The sequence below is a fragment of the Vigna radiata genome, chromosome 10 (assembly GCF_000741045.1).
Source record: "Vigna radiata var. radiata cultivar VC1973A chromosome 10, Vradiata_ver6, whole genome shotgun sequence".
Classification (NCBI taxonomy): domain Eukaryota; kingdom Viridiplantae; phylum Streptophyta; class Magnoliopsida; order Fabales; family Fabaceae; genus Vigna; species Vigna radiata.
In genome coordinates this window covers 20619978-20639810 of record NC_028360.1, presented here as the reverse complement: position 1 = coordinate 20639810, position 19833 = coordinate 20619978, and the positions used below count along the sequence as shown (strand labels likewise).

Below are 19833 nucleotides of genomic sequence, written 5' to 3'. Positions count from 1 at the left end.
ACATTTCACCAAATGAGAAATAAATAAAACAAAACTCAATAATAAAGACAAATAAACAAAGACAAGATTAGTAACACGTTACTAAATACAATAAAATATAAATAAAGATGAGTTATAAATACTTTATCAAAATAAATTGAAATTATAAAAATAAATAAATAATAAAACAAATGAATAACATCTCACTAAATAAATTAAATATAAAAGTATAAATATAAATCACATAACAAAATAAGTTTTGATAATAAAAATAAATAAATATTAAAATAAATTTAAGACTTATAGAAATAAAGAAGATAAAAAAAAACAGTTATTTCTCTTCACCTTAAAATAATTTATTAAAGTTAAATGCTATTGTTTAATAAATTATATCAAAAGGATGAAGAGTTTTCGTTCGTCTTCTTAAGTTTCAAACTTTTATTATTATATTAATTATTTTAATATATTTTTCTTCCTGCACGTACGTATCCTACGTTATACATATTCGTTATTAATAGTTGATAGTTGCATAATTCATCGGTGGATAAGAATTGTTTTAGAATATACATGTGCTACATTTGTTACAACTAATGCATGTGTTTTCATTACTATTGATATAAGATAATAAAAAACATGCCTAAATTATTATTTTAATATGATATTAAACTTAGTGATTAATAAACTATATTTTCAAATCATTATTTTAAATTATATAACAAACAAATAAATAAACTAAGGAAATTTAGATAAATTATCATATCTTCATCGCCCAAATGAACATAACAATTTTTTAATAGATTGTTTTGTATGAGATCGTTTTCCTTTATAATCTCATAATGAGACTATAGAAAAGATTAATAATATGAGTATTGATAGCACAACAAATACCACAATTTTAACTCGTAAAAAAGATAAATATTTATCTGAAAAATAATAATAATATAATATATTTTTACATTCATTTAACATATAATATAAAAATAAAAAAGTGAAAAATTTTATATATATATTTTTTAAAAAGATAAAAAAAATAATATTAAAATGAATCTAAAAAAATTAAGTGTATCAATCATTTTTCTTATCTAAATTACACAAATTTACAATAAATATTTTGGAACATATAACTTACATTGAAATTAATTTCACAATGAATAAAAATTAAAATAAACAAAATATATTTTAGGTGCATAGTAAATGTTTAAATTGTGATGAAAAGTTACTTTTAATTGTTAGTAATTTATTTTAAAGTATTTAAAATATTACTCAAAAACATTAATATGCTATATTTGCTTTAAAATGTATACATATAAAAAAAAAAAAAAACATAAGAAACTGATATTCAAATTCATGACAGTCTGACAGCTTATAATTTGTTTTAAAACATAAATTTATCCTAAAACAACAACAAGTGATATACGAATAACTCTATCAAGTATGTAACCATTTTACAGTTTCCAGATAGTAAACTCTTCATTCTTTGTTGTGTGGATTATAATTTATGAAAAATATGCAAAATTATTTGACCAACTTTAATGAAAACACAGCCTTAATCATTAAACTATCATTCTCTGCCTCCTTTTGTTGTTGTTTTTTGTTGGCAGAACTCACTTTTGTGTGATTTGTTGTGCATTCATATTCATGGCAAGATCATTCACATCCACAGAATATACCAGGCTTCTATTGGGACCCTTGTAACTTACAAATTATTAGCAACCTTACCTGGGAGAGTGGGAAACCCCATGTGCATGGTGTTGGATTTGGAGAGAGAGAAGCAAAAGAGTGGAAGGTGAAGAAAAAAATAATTAGACAAAACAATAAAAAATGAGTTTTTGTGTAAGGTGAGTGAGGTTTCCAATGCCCACATGCACCTTCTTCACCAAATAATTATTAAACCAAGATACACTTCCTTTTTGCACTGCACTTCCCCCATTCCATGGATCCCATCTGGCTCACATTTATGTGGGGGAATCAAAGTTCTCTGCTTTTTCCATGAAAAAAGAGTTCAACTTGTTGCGCTGAAGTGAACAATGGCAGAAGTGCTGCAGCAAGGTCGCTCTCTGGCTGAGACACCAACCTATTCAGTTGCTTCTGTTGTTGCTGTCATGGTTTTTGTCTGCTTGTTGGTTGAACGTTCTATCTACCGTTTTGGAGAGGTAAACACTGAAAATTTATGTGTAGAAGCTGCAGAATAAACAAAATAAAACTTTTCACTGTTTGCTTCCTTGGCATGATAGTGTCACTCTTGTTTTCTAGTTTATATCCGTGTTGGCTAGTCATTTGCAGAAGCTCTTCCTCTTTCTGATAAGCTGTGACAGGCTTGAACTCTGAGAAAAAAAAAATGGACTGATAAACACAAGTAGTTTTTCAAATCTCGTGAAGAAGATATGAAGCATTTTTTCTTTGGTTGTGCAGTGGTTGAGGAAAACAAGAAGGAAGGCACTTTTTGCATCACTGGAGAAACTCAAGGAAGGTAATGACACTGAGATTATTTCACTGTTCCAATTATTTTCAAGAGATGTGAAGTTAGCGGCTTTACTGATATTTTGTTTTGTTTTGTGATAGAGCTGATGTTGCTGGGGCTTATCTCTTTGCTGTTGGCACAAAGTGCAAGGTGGATCTCTGAAATTTGTGTGAATTCGTCACTTTTTAGCAGTCGATTTTATATTTGTTCTGAACAAGACCTGGACATCAATGAGAATATCATGTTGGAAAGCTCATCATCTATACCTGGTGAAACTAGTATTCCAAAGGGATTAAATACTGGAGCATTCAACCAATGTGGAGAGGTAACATGCATTGATAACAATTACATCTAAGCTTTGCTTTCTTCATTGCAGTGTGTATAATGTTTGACAGTAAATATTTGCCATAGACTGACTTCAGCTGTTACTTAATACAACAAATATCCCTTCCCGAAAATACTAATACATGAATGCAGGGTCATGAACCGTTTGTTTCATACGAGGGTCTTGAGCAGCTGCACCGGTTTTTGTTTGTTCTCGGAATCACTCATGTTTTGTATAGCTGTCTGGCAGTTGGTTTGGCGATGAGCAAGGTAAGTCACCAAAATTTTCAGTTTATTATATGTAAAATACTTCACAGCACATTTATGTTAAGGAATGACACACTGAAAACAGAAATTTTCTTGCTTGCCTCTTTATGTTAAGGAAGCCGGTCTTTATTTTCTCTACTTTGCACGATTTTGCAGATATATAGTTGGCGCCGATGGGAAAATCAGGCTAGGATGCCAAGCGATGGAAACCAGCAAGGTAAATGGCATATAATGCAGGAACTCTTTCAATGTAAAAACAAATGTCTGAGGTAAAACCCTCCAAACTTGTTTTCTTTGCCTGTACCTCTTGTAATACTGATGGGAAGTCCTACGTAGTTTCTTGAAATGCTGCTTACATATCTCTTGAACAACTTCACTTAATACCAATTGGTCTTTTAAATGAAATCTGACATATACTTATGCATTGCATATAACAACTTAATATATGGTCTTACTATTTTTTGTTAAACAGCAAAGAAAATCAAGCTGATGAAGCGACAGACAACATTTATTTTCCATCGCACTTCTCATCCGTGGAGCAGGAGTCCAATCCTAAACTGGATGGTAATATTTCAACATAAATAGCAAATCCTTAATTATTTGCGTGCTTGCTTTTACTGGGATGGCGTTTTTCTGCATAATTTCTCTGGCAGCTGAACCATCTGAACATCTTTCAGTTTAAGTAGTTGAAATTTTAAAAGCATGACAAGATAAGGAATTATTCATGGATTGGAAATTCTTGTAGCAAATCCTAGCTTCTAAATTTTCTTGGTATCATAATGGATTAATATTTGTGATCTGACCTTGCAGCTCTGTTTTCTACGTCAGTTTAGGAGCTCTATACGAAAATCAGATTATCTTGCACTACGTTTAGGTTTCATCACTGTAAGTTTTTTATCAGTTGAAGGATGTTGGATAAAATAATGCATGCGTGGAGATTTGTTGGTCCATTATTGTTCTCTGATTGCCTAATCTTTTAATTATTTCTTCTATATCGAGGTAACTTTCTAAATGTTATAGGCAGTGAGCTGAGCTGAACTTTTGTATTCACAAATCCATGTCATTCTTTTTACAAATGATTATCATATGATAATTTAAGGATTATCTTGTTTGTCATCGTCCTCGTTAGTATTACATACCACCGATCACGTACTGGCTCCCTGCAATGTAAATTTACAGGAACACAAATTGCCGTTATCTTATAATTTCCATCAATATATGGTTCGAAGCATGGAAGATGAATTTCAAGGCATTCTAGGAATAAGGTAAGAACTGTTTTGAAATGAATTTCTCCTTTTAACTGGTGTTTCTGCAATCCGATGCAAGTTATTAACAGTAAGTTGCTTAATTAATTAACATAGCATGCTCGTGAATCATCATGATTAGCACAGGGAATTGAGTGATGGGAGATGAAGTTTCCAACTCAAGTATTATTGTAACAATACCAATGTTTTTTCAAATCAACATTAGACTTCTACTAAGAAAAACAATGAGAAAACTTATTGCCGAATAACCCTTTTTTTCTTTTGAATTTTGCAGCTGGTTGCTTTGGATCTATGCCATAGTGTGCATCTTCGTGAACATCCACGGTAGGTTCTCTTGAGAATTATAGACGTGTATATTGTTAGTGTCTTTAATTAATTTCCTCAGATATTTAAGTTTCTAAATTTGCAGGTCTGAATATATACTTCTGGCTATCATTTATCCCTGCAATTGTACGTATATTCTACTTTGTTATTTTAACTAATCAAAATGAAGAAGTCCATCGAAAGTTATTTTCATCAAGGTCTGATTTCTCTATACGTAAAAGCTTGTCATGTTGATAGGGGCAAAGCTTCAACATGTTGTATCAACCTTAGCACTTGAAATTATGGAGCAGACAGGTCCATTTCCCAGGACCCAAGTAAAGCCACGCGATGACCTATTTTGGTTCAAAAAACCAGATATACTGTTATGGCTGATACAATTTGTCATATTTCAGGTAAGAATAGATACACTTTAGAGGCAGGTCATGCTGCATGGTTGTGTTTTCTGTTCTTATTTTATCTACTGTTCATGCAGAATGCATTCGAAATGGCAACGTTCATTTGGACATTGGTAAGTAAGACTTCAGTTTTTCAAGATTGTATACGTGACTCACAACATGCTTTTGTTAGAAGAATTATCTTGATTTTGTTTGTCCAGTGGGGATTCCAAGAAAAGTCATGCTTCATGAGAAATCATTACATGATCATCATTCGGTTGGCATCTGGGTTGGTTTCGTCTCTCTTTCAAGATTTTTTTTTGGTTCTACTTTCTTGACCAACTTTCTCGATTCTACACTACTTCAATCTGCAGGAAGGAACACTCACATGTTGTTACTTTTAATCTTGCAGTGCTATTGTTCAGTTCTGGTGTAGCTATATGACAGTGCCCCTGAATATAATAGTTTGTCAGGTTGACATGATACTCACTATTAAGTTCTTAACAAAATATGCAATGTACATATTGTATTCTATCTTAAAGGAAATGTTTTTGATAACTTATTTCAGATGGGATCTCGATGCAAGAAGGCCTTAGTGGCGGAGAGTGTTAGAGAGTCCCTGCATAGTTGGTGTAAAAGAGTGAAACACAAGTCTAAGCATGATTCATTGCATTCACACACGGCAAGATCAGTATGCTCCCTCGAATCAACAATCGATGAGAGGGACGAAATAACAGTAGCATCTGGTACTCTGACTCGAAGCTCTTCTTTAGCCTCTTTGAATCAGATAACAGTGAGTTCAGTAGACCAGCTGAACTTCGAGACTCCCAACAAAGCAAAAGATTCAATCAAGGTGGCTGGATGTTTGTCTGGATCTGTACATACGAATCCCCCACAACCATCCCACAACGTTGAAGATCGTGTCGGTAATGGAGAGGAAGCAAAAGCTATCACTCTCCTTGATTTGTTTCAGAAAACATGATTAAATTAGTGTTTTATATTACTTCAGAACTAGCATAGATAGTTGTACAAATCAATCTTGAATGAGCATAGACATTAATTTATATTATTCTTCAGATACCATAATATATATATATATATATATATATATATATATATATATATATATATATATATATATATATATATATATAATCTCTCTTCTAAGCGATAAGAAGAGAACCACACAATTTATTTCCTAACATTTGGGAACTCTAATCCTCCGCACTAACATCATAATCATCTACCAAAAAAATTGAGTTGTCATTCAATCAAGTGGGCAACAACAGTAAGACAGCAATGAACTTGAGCTGCTACAACGTACAGGTGAAGTAATTAACGAATTAGTGCAAAACAAGTTGTTCATAAACAAACATAACATACGTATATATCCTGACAAAATGGCACAGAATAAAGGGAAAAAGACAATGGGGCTGGGAAAGGAAGAAACTTAATAAAGTAGAGGCAGCGATGATGATAAGATTTAAGCAACGAGGTCTTCCTCCTTGTGGGTCTCGATAACAAGATCAGAGGTTGGGTAAGCAACGCAGGTGAGAACCCAGCCTTCACCAATTTGGTCGTCATCAAGGTAGTTACCGTCCGACTGGTCGACTTTGCCGGCGACAACTTTGCCAGCACAGGAAGANCAAGAACCAGCCCTGCATGAGTAGGGAAGGTCAAGGCCTAGGCCCTCTGCAACATCAAGAATGTATTCATCATCTGGGCATTCGAACTCCTGTTCTCCCTCTGGGGTGATCAGCTTCACCTTGTAAGCGGCCATGGCAGTCACACGACCTCCACGTCCTCCTTCCACACCGAAAACGGCGTTAGCGTTTTGGAAAGGCTTCATGCTTGCCATGTTCAGTGGTTGCTTCCTGAGGAAGGAAGTGTTCAAGACAGGGCCACAGAGAGCGGGTGCCATCGACGCCATTCTTCAATGCTGCTAGCGTCGTTGTCGTCGTCTTCTTCTTCTACTTGCTGAAGGATAAGAATTCTGACCTTCACTTTGCAGAAATAGTGTGCTTATTATACCCTATATGAGGTGCTGAGGCCACACACAATCCTATCTGCCACGTGGCATCATCTTATGCCTCGTTATATCTTCTTATTTTCCTTTTTTTGGTAAGTATATAAAACTTTATATATGGAATCTGAGTATGGTTTATGGTCGTCCACTGCTTTAATTGTGCTAAATGTTTTTCATGGATTCATTGTAAATTGAAATTTCTTTTTAATTTATTTATTGCTTACAAAATTATCCTTGTCAATGAATGGTGTTACCAATCAAGAACGACCACACATATGGACTTGTCGTGTAATTGCAAGTATAACATATACCACATGATAATTGCTGGTGATTTCGTTCGAAGCTTAATAGTTCATATAAGAAGGCAAGGAAAGCAATAACATGAGAGTTCATAACTGAAGCAGAAAGGAAAGCAACAAGATTCACCTTATTCAACAGTACATGAGATTTGAAAGAAAACAAGATTTAAAAATCATTGAGTTCGTCCTCCACGTTGGTGCGGATGACAACGTCAGAGGTCGGGTAAGCAATACAGGTGAGAACAAATCCTGCATCAACTTGGTCGTCATCAAGGAAGCTATTGTCTGTCTGGTCCACTTTGCCAGACACAATTTTTCCAGCACAAGAAGAACAGGCACCAGCCCTGCATGAGTAGGGAAGGTCAAGGCCTTGTTCTTCTGCAGCATCAAGAATGTATTCACTATCTGAGCATTTGATCTGCTTTTCTCCCTCTGGGGTTATCAGCTTCACCTTGTAAGTGGCCATGGCAGTCACACGACCACCTCGTCCTTCTTTCACACCAAACACGGCGTTGGCGTTTTCGAATGCCTTCATGCTTGACATGTTCACTGCTTGCTTCCTCAGGAAGGAGCTGTTCAATGCAGGGCCACACAGAGCTGCCATTCTCCTCTTGCTGTTGCTGCTTCTTCTCCTTCTTTTTCTTCTTCTTCTTCTTCTCTGATACATAAACCAATGAAATGAAGTGAAATCACGTACAACCTTATCTGCCACGTGTCACTGTTATAGGCTTCAACTCATCTCTTATCACCACACGTATTTTTACCACGTTTTCCTTCTGCTCACTTCAACTACTTTGCTCACTTCAACTACTTCATCAGTAATAAAGATTAATTTGGAAACACTGTTATTACTTGAACAATCTTATTTCAACTATTTATTCCAGTTGTTCAGTTTTCTTTCTTCCATTTATTCCCTTGCAAATTCAATATCTGTAAGCGGATTTCCATCTCATACTTGTGTTGCAGTACTGCTGTTCAGGATGCATATCATATAATTGAGGACCTTTGAGTTTCCTTGAAGAAGTATGGACCTCAGTAAAAGTTCTTTTGAAGATGACAGTGTGTTAGGATCAAACAAGGAACAGCTACCTTAAAGATAACGCTAAGAAAGCAAACCTGAAGAATTGAAGTACAAAATTGGTCAATTACTTGATTCAACTAGAGGAGTAAAGACAATGGATGAACTGATTTGATTTACAAGACATGGATCCTATGATATATGTTTCATGGGCTTGGCAGGGAAGAATGTGAATATTTTGGGTATGTTTGTGAAACGTTCTTCTTAATGTGGAACTTGATGAACCCTCTATCTATGTTTTAGCGTTTGACAATTATGCATCAATGAGAAAGGATCTGTCTTCAAATGGTCTACCCTTATGCAGTTCACATGACTGATTCTGGCAATACTAGGGAAAAGTAAAAGGTAGAACAGAAAGAAAACACAAAAGTGTGAATATAACCATTTGCATTTGATTGACTTCATTCCTTAATTTTGGCAAGGAATTCAACTACAATGATGTTCTTTTCTCTAATGCCTCCCATTCCATATCCTTAGCCTGCTTCAATTCTTTTATCACAAGTGGAATCTACCTAATGCAGCAGACACAATCAGATATCATCTCTCATTTTTAAGTGATATGAAGGTTAAAAACTTTGGCCACACAATGCATGAAATCATCATCTATAACAACTGAGATAAGAAGCTACAATGCAAGTCAGCATCAAGGCAAAAAATTTCGTGATAAGTTGCCGATCATAAAACAAAGAATGAAACATGATATATATAGTAAAATCCTGAGAAAATTGCACAAGACAGAAAAGAAAAAAGATGATGAGGTTGAGAAGGGAAGAAACTGAGTGAGTCAAGCAGTGGCAGTGAGTTCCTCCTCCTTGTGAGTGAGAATAACAACATCTGAAGTGGGGTAAGCGATGCAGGTGAGAACAAAGCCTTCACTCTCTTGAGTTTCATCAAGGAAACTACCATCTGATTGGTCTACTTGGCCAGCCACAACTTTGCCAGCACAGCTAGAACAAGCACCAGCCCTGCATGAGTAGGGAAGATCAATGCCTATTTCCTCAGCCTGGTCAAGAATATAAGCATCATCTGGGCATTCAAATTCTTTGTCTCCCTCTGGTGTGATCAGCTTCACCTTGTAACTGGCCATGGCACTCACACGACCCCCACTTCCTCCTTTCACACCAAACATGGCGTTAGCATTCGGGAATGCCTTCAGGACTGGCTGTTTCCAGAGGAAGGAGGTGTTCAACACTGCCACATGAATCAACGCCATTCTCCTCTTGCTTGCAAAGTTGATGGATTTTTCTTCTTCTTTGTTGATAACGATAAGGAGCTTGTGATTACAACCAGTTCCAACATCACATGCAACCCCACTTACACGTGGCTTTATCACAACTGGTTCTCACGATTGTTATCACCATATCTTGGTCGAATGCAACCTCACGTACCTCAATCTCTGTGCCTCTGTTATCTCCACAGATTGTGCAAAATCCAGGCTTCCACTTGAAAATTATCATCACATTGTTCTTCGATGCATATCTTATCCATTCATACTCTTCTTTTCCGGCTTTTAAACATTAAAATATTGTTAATATACTATAAGTTAAAAGAAAAATGTTTTTTTAACAATTTTTTTACCTCTGTTTTAAATATAGAAAGCAATAAAATCTCAAATTAGAATAAGTTAAAATACTTCAATGGCAGAGAATCTGTCACTTTGCTGACTCTGCATTATTTTAGTGGACTCTTTGCTACTACGAAAGATTTGAAATTATTTAACCTTTACTTAAATAATAGAACCTCATTTTAACTTTTAGTTTATTTCATTTTTAATAGTTACAAATCTTTGCTCCAAGAGCACCCTCTCCAAACCCTGGGAAAGAAAATACATCTTGGATTGATATATATAGAAAGACTTATCAGATTATAGTTTATGTGGGATTTATCCATTATCTTCTCTGATAGAGATATTCCCTCTTTCACCTCAAAAAGAGAATGATAAGATCGTAAATATAAAAATGTCGGGAGCGTGAAAACGTAAACAAGCAAGTATGTTTGAGTTGCACTTCTATCTGTTTTGCTTATAAATATTATATGTATTGTTAATTGAGCAATGAAAAACATTTTTATATATTGTATTTGCGCAGATTGATGTGTAAATAAATATGTGATAGTATTTAGCACTGCTTTCATAAATTTATGAATCCAATACCATAAAATGTTAACACGGATAGAATGACAAGATCGAATTTGTGATCGTAAAAGGTAATAATCAGTGATTGAAGGGCGGAAAGTGGAAAGGATATTGCGCGCAAAAACTGTAAGGAAAAGATTATTATAGTTAACAAAAAAACATGTTGAGCTGCTAATACAGGGGAAGTAATGAATTACATTACTGCATAAGAAGGTATTTATGGTACGTAATAAAGCATAATGGGTGTGTCTATCCTCAGATAAAGAAAAGGCAGCACAGGGAAAGGAAGAAACTTAATAAAGTAGAGGCAGCGATGATGATGATGATAAGATTTAAGCAACGAGGTCTTCCTCCTTGTGGGTTTCGATAACAAGATCTGAGGTTGGGTAAGCAACGCAGGTGAGAACCCAGCCTTCACCAATTTGGTCGTCATCAAGGTAGTTACCGTCCGACTGGTCGACTTTGCCGGCGACAACTTTGCCAGCACAGGAAGANCAAGAACCAGCCCTGCATGAGTAGGGAAGGTCAAGGCCTAGGCCCTCTGCAACATCAAGAATGTATTCATCATCTGGGCATTCGAACTCCTGCTCTCCCTCTGGGGTGATCAGCTTCACCTTGTAAGCGGCCATGGCAGTCACACGACCTCCACGTCCTCCTTCCACACCGAACATGGCGTTAGCGTTTGGGAATGACTTGAGGCTTGTGCTGATCACAGGCTGCTTCCTGAGAAAAGAGGTGTTCAACACAGAGCCACATAAAGCGGGTGCGGTCGCCATTTCCTTGTTTGAGTTTATGAGAAGGCTACTTTACCAACTCCTGATGCTCTGCTTCTTCTTAATGATAAGAAACAGGGAGAGAGCTTGTGGAAATAGTGTGGTTGCAACGAGCACCAACGTTAGTTGATATGCTACCAGTCGGCCACGTGGCTTTGCTTCGTGCCTCAATCTATCTTATCTCTATCATCACCACTCGTTTGTTCACGATGGTAGGTGGAATTATCCTCACCTCATAAATTATACTTTTCCATCAGTACTTTTACGGAACCTTGTTTGCGGTCCTCAATGCAATGCTAATACTACTACTACTTAACTACTGAGGTTGGCTATTTAGAAGTCGTGTATTGAAACTAACACCTATTTGTTAATTTGACAGTTGAAAGTGGTGTGCTTATGCTTAACACTGGAATCTCCAACGTAGCGGAAACGGAGCAAGATCTTTTGTCCCAAAAGCCATCGAGTATTTTTTCTTTAATTCACGCTAAATTAGATGAAACCACATTGAGTTAAAAATAACGTTGAATAACCTTTCCATTGGATAAATAAATAATATGTATATACACACACACACACTAAATTTTTACTACTAACTTTTAAAATAAAAATTAATGGATTTCAATCCAAAATCAGTTTCATTGGTACTCAATTTTGAAAGTGCTCCACTCAAACACTGAGCATTTTATCCTTGCTGTGCTGCATTTTACAGCCCCAAGTTCTACCAAAAAAAAAACTCCAAAAGAAACAGAAAACGACCAAAACAAAGCAGCGTTAAGAAACCGAGTTAGCAGCTGCACAAAATGTTCATCCCATTTATTCATGGTTAAGTTCGTGTCTACACACCCCTTGACACAGTCAGAAATGCATGCAGCATAACAAGTATTGGAGAGGGGGAAAACGTCAATGATTTAAATGTCAAATAAGGAGTTATGCAGACAAGTAGTTAGAGAGGATATTCAGATTTGATACAAAATTCAGAAGCACAAAATTCATTTCCGTGACTTCATCCCCTCTACGTACAATAGCTAAACCGTGAGGGGAATCCGACATCAGTCCGTCAATAGGGCACCTATTTATAAAAGGATGAAAAAAGTAGCAACGAGTCTGATATTTTGCTAACTATCTAAATTATAAAGACCAATCCCTGCATTCTAATCAAGGCTTTCAATCAAGTCAGGGAAAAAAATCTCAGGGCTTCCCTAAAGAATACATGCCCTAATATAGAGAAAGAATACATCTCATCCTCAGCCCTGTGAAACTTACTACCTGTAAACACTGCTTGGTCCCCACACATGACCAGAGGCCTCCTCGAAGAAATTTATTGTGTCCAGCAACAAACGTATGGAACTGCTCTGGTCTCAGACTTCTCGAAAAGCCTTAGTCACACTTGATGTTTCTGTAAATCCTCCTCACAAATAAATTCGAACCAAGATAACCTACAGCTCCTGCATATTTGGAGAAAAAAATTTAAGCCAACTCAGGCGATAAGAACACACTAGCTTTTATATCTATATAATAAGAGGTATTCAGAACTTAACTAAGCTATCTAGTTTCCAAAGAGTGAACTCGCAATCCAAACAGAGATTACAATTAAACTGGAGACTTACCACAGAGAATTCCCAGTCCAAGACAGAACATCAAAGTGTATCCAAAATAAAAGCTGGTTTGGAAAAAGCCTGACATCTTCGTCTTCACATAGTAGTAGTATACTGAGTACAAATACACGTAAACAGCTGTTGAGGCAGCTGAAAAGAAAGAAGTCCATTGCCAGTGGTAGTTCTCAGCGTTTAACAAAAAGTATGTCCCCACAATTGTCACACAAACAGTAACAATGATAAGAATCAGAAAAACCAGTAGCATGAAGCCATATACATAGTACACCTGTTTGTCAAAGTGGAAGGGGAAAAACGCATAAGAAACAGAGCATGTATTTACTCGACTATCACAGGAATATTAAGAGTTATCACTTGAAAGACAATATATAGATATTTTTTGTTATAAAGAAATAACTACTTGTTCTAATAAAATATAAGTAAACCTTACACAAAACCAAGGAAGAAAAACAAAAACGCTCACTGCCCAAACAAGTAATTGCATTTTAATTCACCTTGTAGTTCCAGAAGGAAGTGAACACAAAATACATCTCGATGAATATGCTGCCAAAGGGAAGCAGTCCTCCCATCAGAGAAACTACGGATGGTGTGAGGTACCACTTTTTCTCAGGAATGGGACGAGGAATGGTCTTCACACGGCATGGATTATTTGGAGCACCACTCCAGTTTCTTCCAACAACTGTACCAAGAAGTGCTAGAGGGAAAGAAATAAAAGCCCATATAACAAAGACAACAACCATAGTACCAAAGGGGATGGCAGCTAGTGATCCATAGAATATAGCAACTGTGTTTAAAATAAAACCAATTCCAAAGCACATGAATGGGAACAGTGATGCTGTCAGGATCATGGATTTAATCCAACTTTTACCTGAAAATGACAGTTATAATCGTTCATGGAGAGATCAAGAGGCAACAGAAACAGAGAACATGTGGTATAGTTCACTGCAAATTCTTACCCCCATTTCGTGAGTACATCCCCCCACTCACATAACCAGAAATGAAAGATGTGAGTGCATAGCATACAATGAAGGTCGTGACGATGGCTCCTCGTCTGCACAATGAATGAACCTCACATAATAATGAAGGGAGAAGAAGTGGATAAAAACTATAATCAGGGGGGAAACTAAAGGAATGTCTAGTTATTAACAATTAACTCCACTTTTTAAGCAATCACACTATTATTAACAAAATCATTTTTCAGATCAATATTACAGTTAGTTTAAGGTTATGGACTTACCCAACATACAACATCCCAACAATAGCCAACAAGATGACGAGAAGAACCAGCAATGCAAGCTGAGCGCCTGTGCCCACAACAGCTGAAAGAATAACCAAACTACGAGGAGGCCTAAAAACATCACCATGCACGAGTTTCCAGCCAGATTCTTCACTAACATCTCTTTCCTGGAAGTATTTCGGGGTTGGACAAGAATTGACATCAGAAGCAAAATGAATTTTCCAGGAAAGCCATCCTGTGTTCCACGTTTTAAAAAATAATAACAATAACAATAGTAGTAAAAGAAAAACATCCAGAATTTCTCACCAAAGTTTCCAAATCATCATCTTCCCGAGCATACTTTGCATAGTCATTTCTCAAAGTTCGCATTAATATCATTGACACCAATCCAGTTAAGAAGATGACCATCATAAAAGAATTAAAAATGGAGAACCAGTGAATCTACAGAAAGAAAAAGGATCAAGGCTCTCTCAGTGACATGGCTAATATAGGATCCACACGAATCAACAGATAGCAGGCAATCAACAATAAACACCTCTTCAATCTAAAATACAAATCTAGCAGCAATTATTTTCACCTGATGCTCAAAGAATGGATAGTCCAAGTATACATCAAATCGCCGTGCAAAAGTGACATTTGTAGGACTCCATTTCACAGAATATGTAAAGTCCAGAGATTTTCCTACTTCCAGAGGCCTTGGGTTGTCATGAGTAAGATTAACATGGATGATCTGCAATAAATGGTCCTAAGTGTGAACTCCATAAATCCCAAAACTGAAAAAGATGGCAAAGATACTTAAATAACTTCTGACCTGGTCTTTGTTGTATTGAATATTGATGTTTTTGTGAGCATAAAGTACGTGCTTGTCATTATCACTGTTCTTATCAGGATGTAGCTCCCCAACATACCCTTAAACATGAATAAAAGAATCTTATACAATGATCAACGGATGCAATGATAGATCAAATAGAGAGAAAGTAGGCATACCCCACAATGGAAGATCATCTGAACTTGTGTTTAGCACATCAACGACCAACAACAAATAGAACAACCAAGGAAAGAAAGAACGCCAAGAGTAAGTTATTCAGAAAATCAATAAAATTATGAATAAAAACGAAAACAAATATGGGGCAACCATGAAACCAATCCAAATTCACACCATTACACCTATCAAGATAATATAATATCAATTGTCTACCATTCGTTATTGAAAAATACTTAGTTGATAAATTTAAACACAACTTTTATATTTTTTGGGAATCGGCCTTTTGCAAGTGCAAGGTAAAGCTGCCTACAACAAACCTATACAGAGTAGGGCAAACCATCACTAGACCCCACACATTATAGGAGGAGGTCTACTACACCAAGATTCCTTTACCCCTTTTTTACGTCCAGCAATTATAATATCAGTCAAGTCAAGAATGCTTAAGCAATAACTTCACAAGAAGAATTCTTAACTTCATCCTTCTTTCAGCTTTGATAACTATGTACTTTATGAAACACCCAGCCTCATGGACTTGTCGTTGTAGTTATAGAAGGACCAAAATTGGACAAGACACTGCTCTTCCAGGCTCAAGCATTCCAAATTCAGTCAATGTGTCACCATGGATAATATCTAAAATGTATGCTTCATTGTTTATACATTATAATTTATATTCCCACACAATGAAATGTTGTAACTGGTCATGATTCATGAATAATTCTCCGTCAATACAAATGACAAAATATTTAATATCAATGCCTGTTAATTTTAAAATATTCGCATGAGATCACAATGCCACAACAGTTACAGAGAAAGTCATAAGTTAAATCCATTCTTCAATTTTAAAGGAATTTGACAAATCATTTTCAGCTGAGACTAAAGCATCCCAAGCTGCAAGCCTCCCTTCCCTGTCACCGTTGAACTAGTCTCCTGAGACTCTCAAAACCAATGTTGACTACATGATTTCACGTATCATTAACAACTAAAATCTATTGTTGGCAACTTCCAGTGGCATTTCCCCTGAAATTAGTTTGAAGACTGTATCCTACCAGTTACAGAAGTTAATAGGATAACTAAGAGTTAAGGGCTATATTGTGCAGGGCTGATACCAAAAAAAAAATGTTGCCAGTGCCTAGCATGTCTTGACCATATATAAAAATGCATTTATTCCAACAATTCTATAGTAATATGTGAAAGAAATGAACGTAGCAACATACCCATGAAGAATTCAAACCAGTAATTATTCTCTATTGCATCCTTGAACTGTTTAACATTTGCTTCGTTAAGCTCCAGACGGCAAAAGGTGGTCTTTTCCACATTTCCTTAAAAATTTGAGAAAAGAAACCTTTTAGAGACAGTTTGTCTACTGATAGGTCTTACGAAATAAATAGGATGAAAGAAGCCTCCATACCTAAGAACTTTATGTCAAGTTGACTGTCAATGAGTTCATTGCCACCCAAGACCTCACCAAGACCACCCCATTTGTGAGCAGGATCACCAGGTGGACGGCAAAATGGTAGGCTGTAATAATTGTACGTTTCTTGTGGATTGTTGTAAGGACCCACTTTGTTCACCCAAAGGATAACATGATCATCTGGTTGATACTGCAGTAAAATGCAATACATGTTTAAATCAGGTAGGGACTGATGGCCGGAAGCTACTAACAAGAGAAACATATTTTATCTTTACTCCTAGCTTAAGGAAATGAGGACGGATCCAGTGATAAAATGATTCAGACGTCAAATGCTTAAAGACATTTAGAAGAAAATATATGTTAAGTGCAACAACTACCACTTTCACGAATGGGTAACCATTGATTGATTTGTTGATTTGTTATGAGTTTAATACGGAGCTCAAATACGACAGACCAAAATTACTCCCAGTCAAAATCCGATCCACCATTGACAAGCTTCCGCCATAGGGAAGCACCTAACGTCCAGCGAGGCAGAAGCTCCTATGCACTAAACAGTTTTTAACCGAATTTCCCATTGCATAGGTAAGTCCATCATTTCAGCCTGTGCTTTGGCGAGCATTTGCAAATTATAATTTTCTTTGATTTGATTTTGAAGTGGAGTGATTTGGGTTTGGAAGTTTCATTCTAAAGGAAAGTCACCAGTAAGATTCAGTATAAAATTTTCGATCCGACAGAGAAAAGGTACATAAATTTACTTCAACTAAAAGTCAGTTCCAAACTCGGGCTCTCCAATGCAAAATCAAACACGCAAACATTTACCAAAAGTCAACTTAGCGTGACATTGGATGACGCAGAGTAAAACTAAACAAACACACATAAGAAAACTTCAAAAACACGGGTGTTGCAATTTTCAAGTGAATAAAAGGGATAGACAAAAAGAAATCTAACATTTGCAATACTAAATCGATTGACAACAAAAAGAGTGGGCAACAATTATAAAGCTTGCACGTAGAGATTGTGCATGAAAACTAACAGCAAAGCACCCCCTCAGCGTTCAACATCTTCCGCACTGGTTTCTGACATTCACTTAATGCGGAGTCCAATGAAGGGGAAAAATCCTAAATACTCTGAATTCCAAACAGAGCGCATATCACGAATTAATTAATAACTGAACACGGAAGAGTTGAAATCACAATCCAATAACATCGAAAACGAAAATGTGAATTATTATTATTAGGGATGCATGACGGAGAGGAGTGATAAAACAGCTGAGATCTAAAGCCATATCGGTAAAACATAAAAGCGAAAAAACACGGAGCTGAAAAAATGAAAGCAAATTAAAAGGTAGATAGATCTAATAGGAAAATGAAGGAAAATTGGATCGAGCCGATGGAATCGGAGAACCTTACCCTATGATCTGACTCGGAAGCGAACGCCGGAGAGAGGAAGAGAGGGAGAAGGAGGAGGAAGGAGAATCTGAAGAAGATGAACATGGCGGATCTCAGAGCAGAAGAAAAGAGAGAGAATAGAAACACTACCAGGACTTGCCCTTGAAGGATTGAGACTCTCTCTCTTTCTCTCTGTGCCACTGATTACTAATATTAATTTTTACCTTCAATCTAACCAACCTCCAATTTTTTTCTTCTTACGCTACAGGAAAAACAAAATCTATTTTTCAGATATTTATTTTATTAATTAATAATATGTATAACATTTTAATTTTAATTTTAATATGACTGGGGAAATAGTTGAATCTGAATAATGGTAGATGACGTACTTTTATATTTATCTAAATCATGATATAAGAAAGTGTGTATTTTTTAAAAAAAAAATAAAAAGTAAGTAAAAATAATATTAAATAAATGTAAAAAATTATACGTGTCAAAATATTAATTTTTTTCTAAAAAAATATTAAATTTTAAAATGCATAAAAATAAATGGTTTTTCATTTTATAATATAAGAATAGGTAGCATTATATTGTTAGTAGTGGTAGTAGAATAGTATTACGATCATGCTTATTCCACCTTTTTTTTTAAATATACTGTATTTTGCTATTTTAGTTGTCAATTAAGCTCTTAGATGTGAAGTGTTATTTTAATATCAAAATTCAATTCTGACAGTTGGATCCTCTCTGGTACAATTTTAATTTTTTTTTTAAACATTGACTAATGAAATATTTGAAGGACAAAAGCCTGTAACATTATTATTATTATTATTATTATTATTATTATTATTATTATTATTATTATTATTATTAGTGGTAGTAGTAGTAGTAACAGTAGTAGTACTATAATAAAGGATTCAATTTGGTGCAATTAGATAGAATCTATAATATGAAAAAACACACTTGTATGTCATATTTGAAGAACTTAATTAACATAGTTAAAATTTAAAATATAAAATACTGTGTCTAATTAAGTGTGGTTATTATTATTAATAGAAAATTCAATATCCAAAACTTGGACAGTAGATTGAATTGGGTTTTTGGAGTATAGTGTGCCTTTTTCTTTTTGCACTTGCACAATTATTGCCTACATCCTCTTACTTTTTTAAATAATTATTTTACCTTTCATGTCTATTTCAATGGCTACTTCTAAATCTTTCTGTTAAATCTTTTCAAAGTTTTCCAAACCATATGACAGGTTTTTAAACTTGTTTAAGATAAAACATATGTCTAAAATTCGTAACTATGTTTTATATTAGATAATTAAAAAGAGTATTTTCAAAATATTTTCAAATACAATTTGAACGGTAAATGAAAACTTATAAAAACTACCTTGATATATTATTTCAAAAATTATAGTCTTAAAATTTAATAAATAAATTTAATTGCTTTATACCGTTTTAAACTTATTTTATAATTAAAAATTAATATTTTTTAGGTTTAATACATCATTTGATTCTTGGTTTTGAGGATTTTGTTCAAAATCGTTATATTTTTTAAAAAAATTCAGTTAGGTCCCATATTTCATTAAAAAAAAAAGGTTCAAAACGGTTCTTTTGACTTACGGCGTTAGAAACATAAGGTGCAATTACCTCTGTGCCAAAACTGAATGATGTGTAAAGCTTTTGCAATGCGTGGCACACATAATATATTTGAATGTGTAAATTAAAAAATATAATAGGTTAAATCAAATTATCCTTAACTGAGAATCCTATCGCGATTTATAGGTTTAACAATCTGGTGAAACTGGTCTTGTAATCACTGTAGTGTGGTGATTCCTTTGAGGTCAAATTTGAAGAGCGTACATGTGTGAGGTAAGTGTTGCTAACCCTAACCTA

The 19833-nt window shown here is 35.2% G+C and overlaps 6 protein-coding genes across 6 annotated transcripts; 1 reads left to right on the top strand and 5 right to left on the bottom strand.

Moving 5' to 3' along the window:
- Window positions 1–1666: 1666 nt before the first annotated feature.
- LOC106775439 (MLO-like protein 4) lies at window positions 1667–6063 on the top strand. Its single transcript, XM_014662564.2, has 15 exons — window positions 1667–2132; window positions 2392–2449; window positions 2542–2765; window positions 2918–3034; window positions 3188–3248; window positions 3504–3595; window positions 3842–3916; window positions 4211–4296; window positions 4571–4620; window positions 4706–4746; window positions 4842–5012; window positions 5093–5128; window positions 5216–5283; window positions 5407–5467; window positions 5563–6063. Exons 1-15 carry the CDS (start codon window positions 2007–2009, stop codon window positions 5974–5976), a joined length of 1680 nt encoding a protein of 559 aa, XP_014518050.1. The 5' UTR covers window positions 1667–2006; the 3' UTR covers window positions 5977–6063.
- A 173-nt stretch (window positions 6064–6236) lies between these two features.
- Window positions 6237–7010, bottom strand: LOC106775680 (ferredoxin-like). Its single transcript, XM_014662831.2, has one exon. The coding sequence runs from the start codon at window positions 6922–6924 to the stop codon at window positions 6478–6480; it is 447 nt and encodes a 148-aa protein (XP_014518317.1). The 5' UTR covers window positions 6925–7010; the 3' UTR covers window positions 6237–6477.
- A 379-nt stretch (window positions 7011–7389) lies between these two features.
- LOC106775679 (ferredoxin-like) lies at window positions 7390–8640 on the bottom strand. Its single transcript, XM_014662830.2, has one exon. The coding sequence runs from the start codon at window positions 7984–7986 to the stop codon at window positions 7486–7488; it is 501 nt and encodes a 166-aa protein (XP_014518316.1). The 5' UTR covers window positions 7987–8640; the 3' UTR covers window positions 7390–7485.
- A 116-nt stretch (window positions 8641–8756) lies between these two features.
- Window positions 8757–9867, bottom strand: LOC106775681 (ferredoxin-A). The gene has a single exon (XM_014662832.2). The coding sequence runs from the start codon at window positions 9608–9610 to the stop codon at window positions 9182–9184; it is 429 nt and encodes a 142-aa protein (XP_014518318.1). The 5' UTR covers window positions 9611–9867; the 3' UTR covers window positions 8757–9181.
- A 789-nt stretch (window positions 9868–10656) lies between these two features.
- Window positions 10657–11416, bottom strand: LOC106775678 (ferredoxin-like). The gene has a single exon (XM_014662829.2). It carries the CDS (start codon window positions 11305–11307, stop codon window positions 10864–10866), a length of 444 nt encoding a protein of 147 aa, XP_014518315.1. The 5' UTR covers window positions 11308–11416; the 3' UTR covers window positions 10657–10863.
- An 831-nt stretch (window positions 11417–12247) lies between these two features.
- Window positions 12248–18149, bottom strand: LOC106775834 (transmembrane 9 superfamily member 1). Its single transcript, XM_014663045.2, has 12 exons — window positions 17960–18149; window positions 16548–16740; window positions 16354–16458; window positions 15142–15159; window positions 14966–15063; window positions 14732–14884; window positions 14461–14595; window positions 14155–14321; window positions 13874–13968; window positions 13412–13785; window positions 12912–13185; window positions 12248–12749 (listed from the first exon to the last, which is right to left on the bottom strand). The coding sequence occupies exons 1-12, from the start codon at window positions 18041–18043 to the stop codon at window positions 12682–12684; spliced, it is 1764 nt and encodes a 587-aa protein (XP_014518531.1). The 5' UTR covers window positions 18044–18149; the 3' UTR covers window positions 12248–12681.
- Window positions 18150–19833: the final 1684 nt, after the last annotated feature.

Coding starts and splice junctions, on each gene's coding strand:
- LOC106775439 (XM_014662564.2), top strand. CDS start 2,007: ATGGCAGAAGTGCTGCAGCAAGGTCGCTCTCTGGCTGAGACACCAACC. Junction 2,133..2,391: donor CTATCTACCGTTTTGGAGAG/GTAAACACTGAA, acceptor TTGGTTGTGCAG/TGGTTGAGGAAAACAAGAAG. Junction 2,766..2,917: donor CATTCAACCAATGTGGAGAG/GTAACATGCATT, acceptor ACATGAATGCAG/GGTCATGAACCGTTTGTTTC.
- LOC106775679 (XM_014662830.2), bottom strand. CDS start 7,986: ATGTATCAGAGAAGAAGAAGAAGAAGAAAAAGAAGGAGAAGAAGCAGC.
- LOC106775834 (XM_014663045.2), bottom strand. CDS start 18,043: ATGTTCATCTTCTTCAGATTCTCCTTCCTCCTCCTTCTCCCTCTCTTC. Junction 14,596..14,731: donor ATCCATTCTTTGAGCATCAG/GTGAAAATAATT, acceptor TTCTTTCTGTAG/ATTCACTGGTTCTCCATTTT. Junction 13,969..14,154: donor GTTGGGATGTTGTATGTTGG/GTAAGTCCATAA, acceptor TTCATTGTGCAG/ACGAGGAGCCATCGTCACGA.
- LOC106775681 (XM_014662832.2), bottom strand. CDS start 9,610: ATGGCGTTGATTCATGTGGCAGTGTTGAACACCTCCTTCCTCTGGAAA.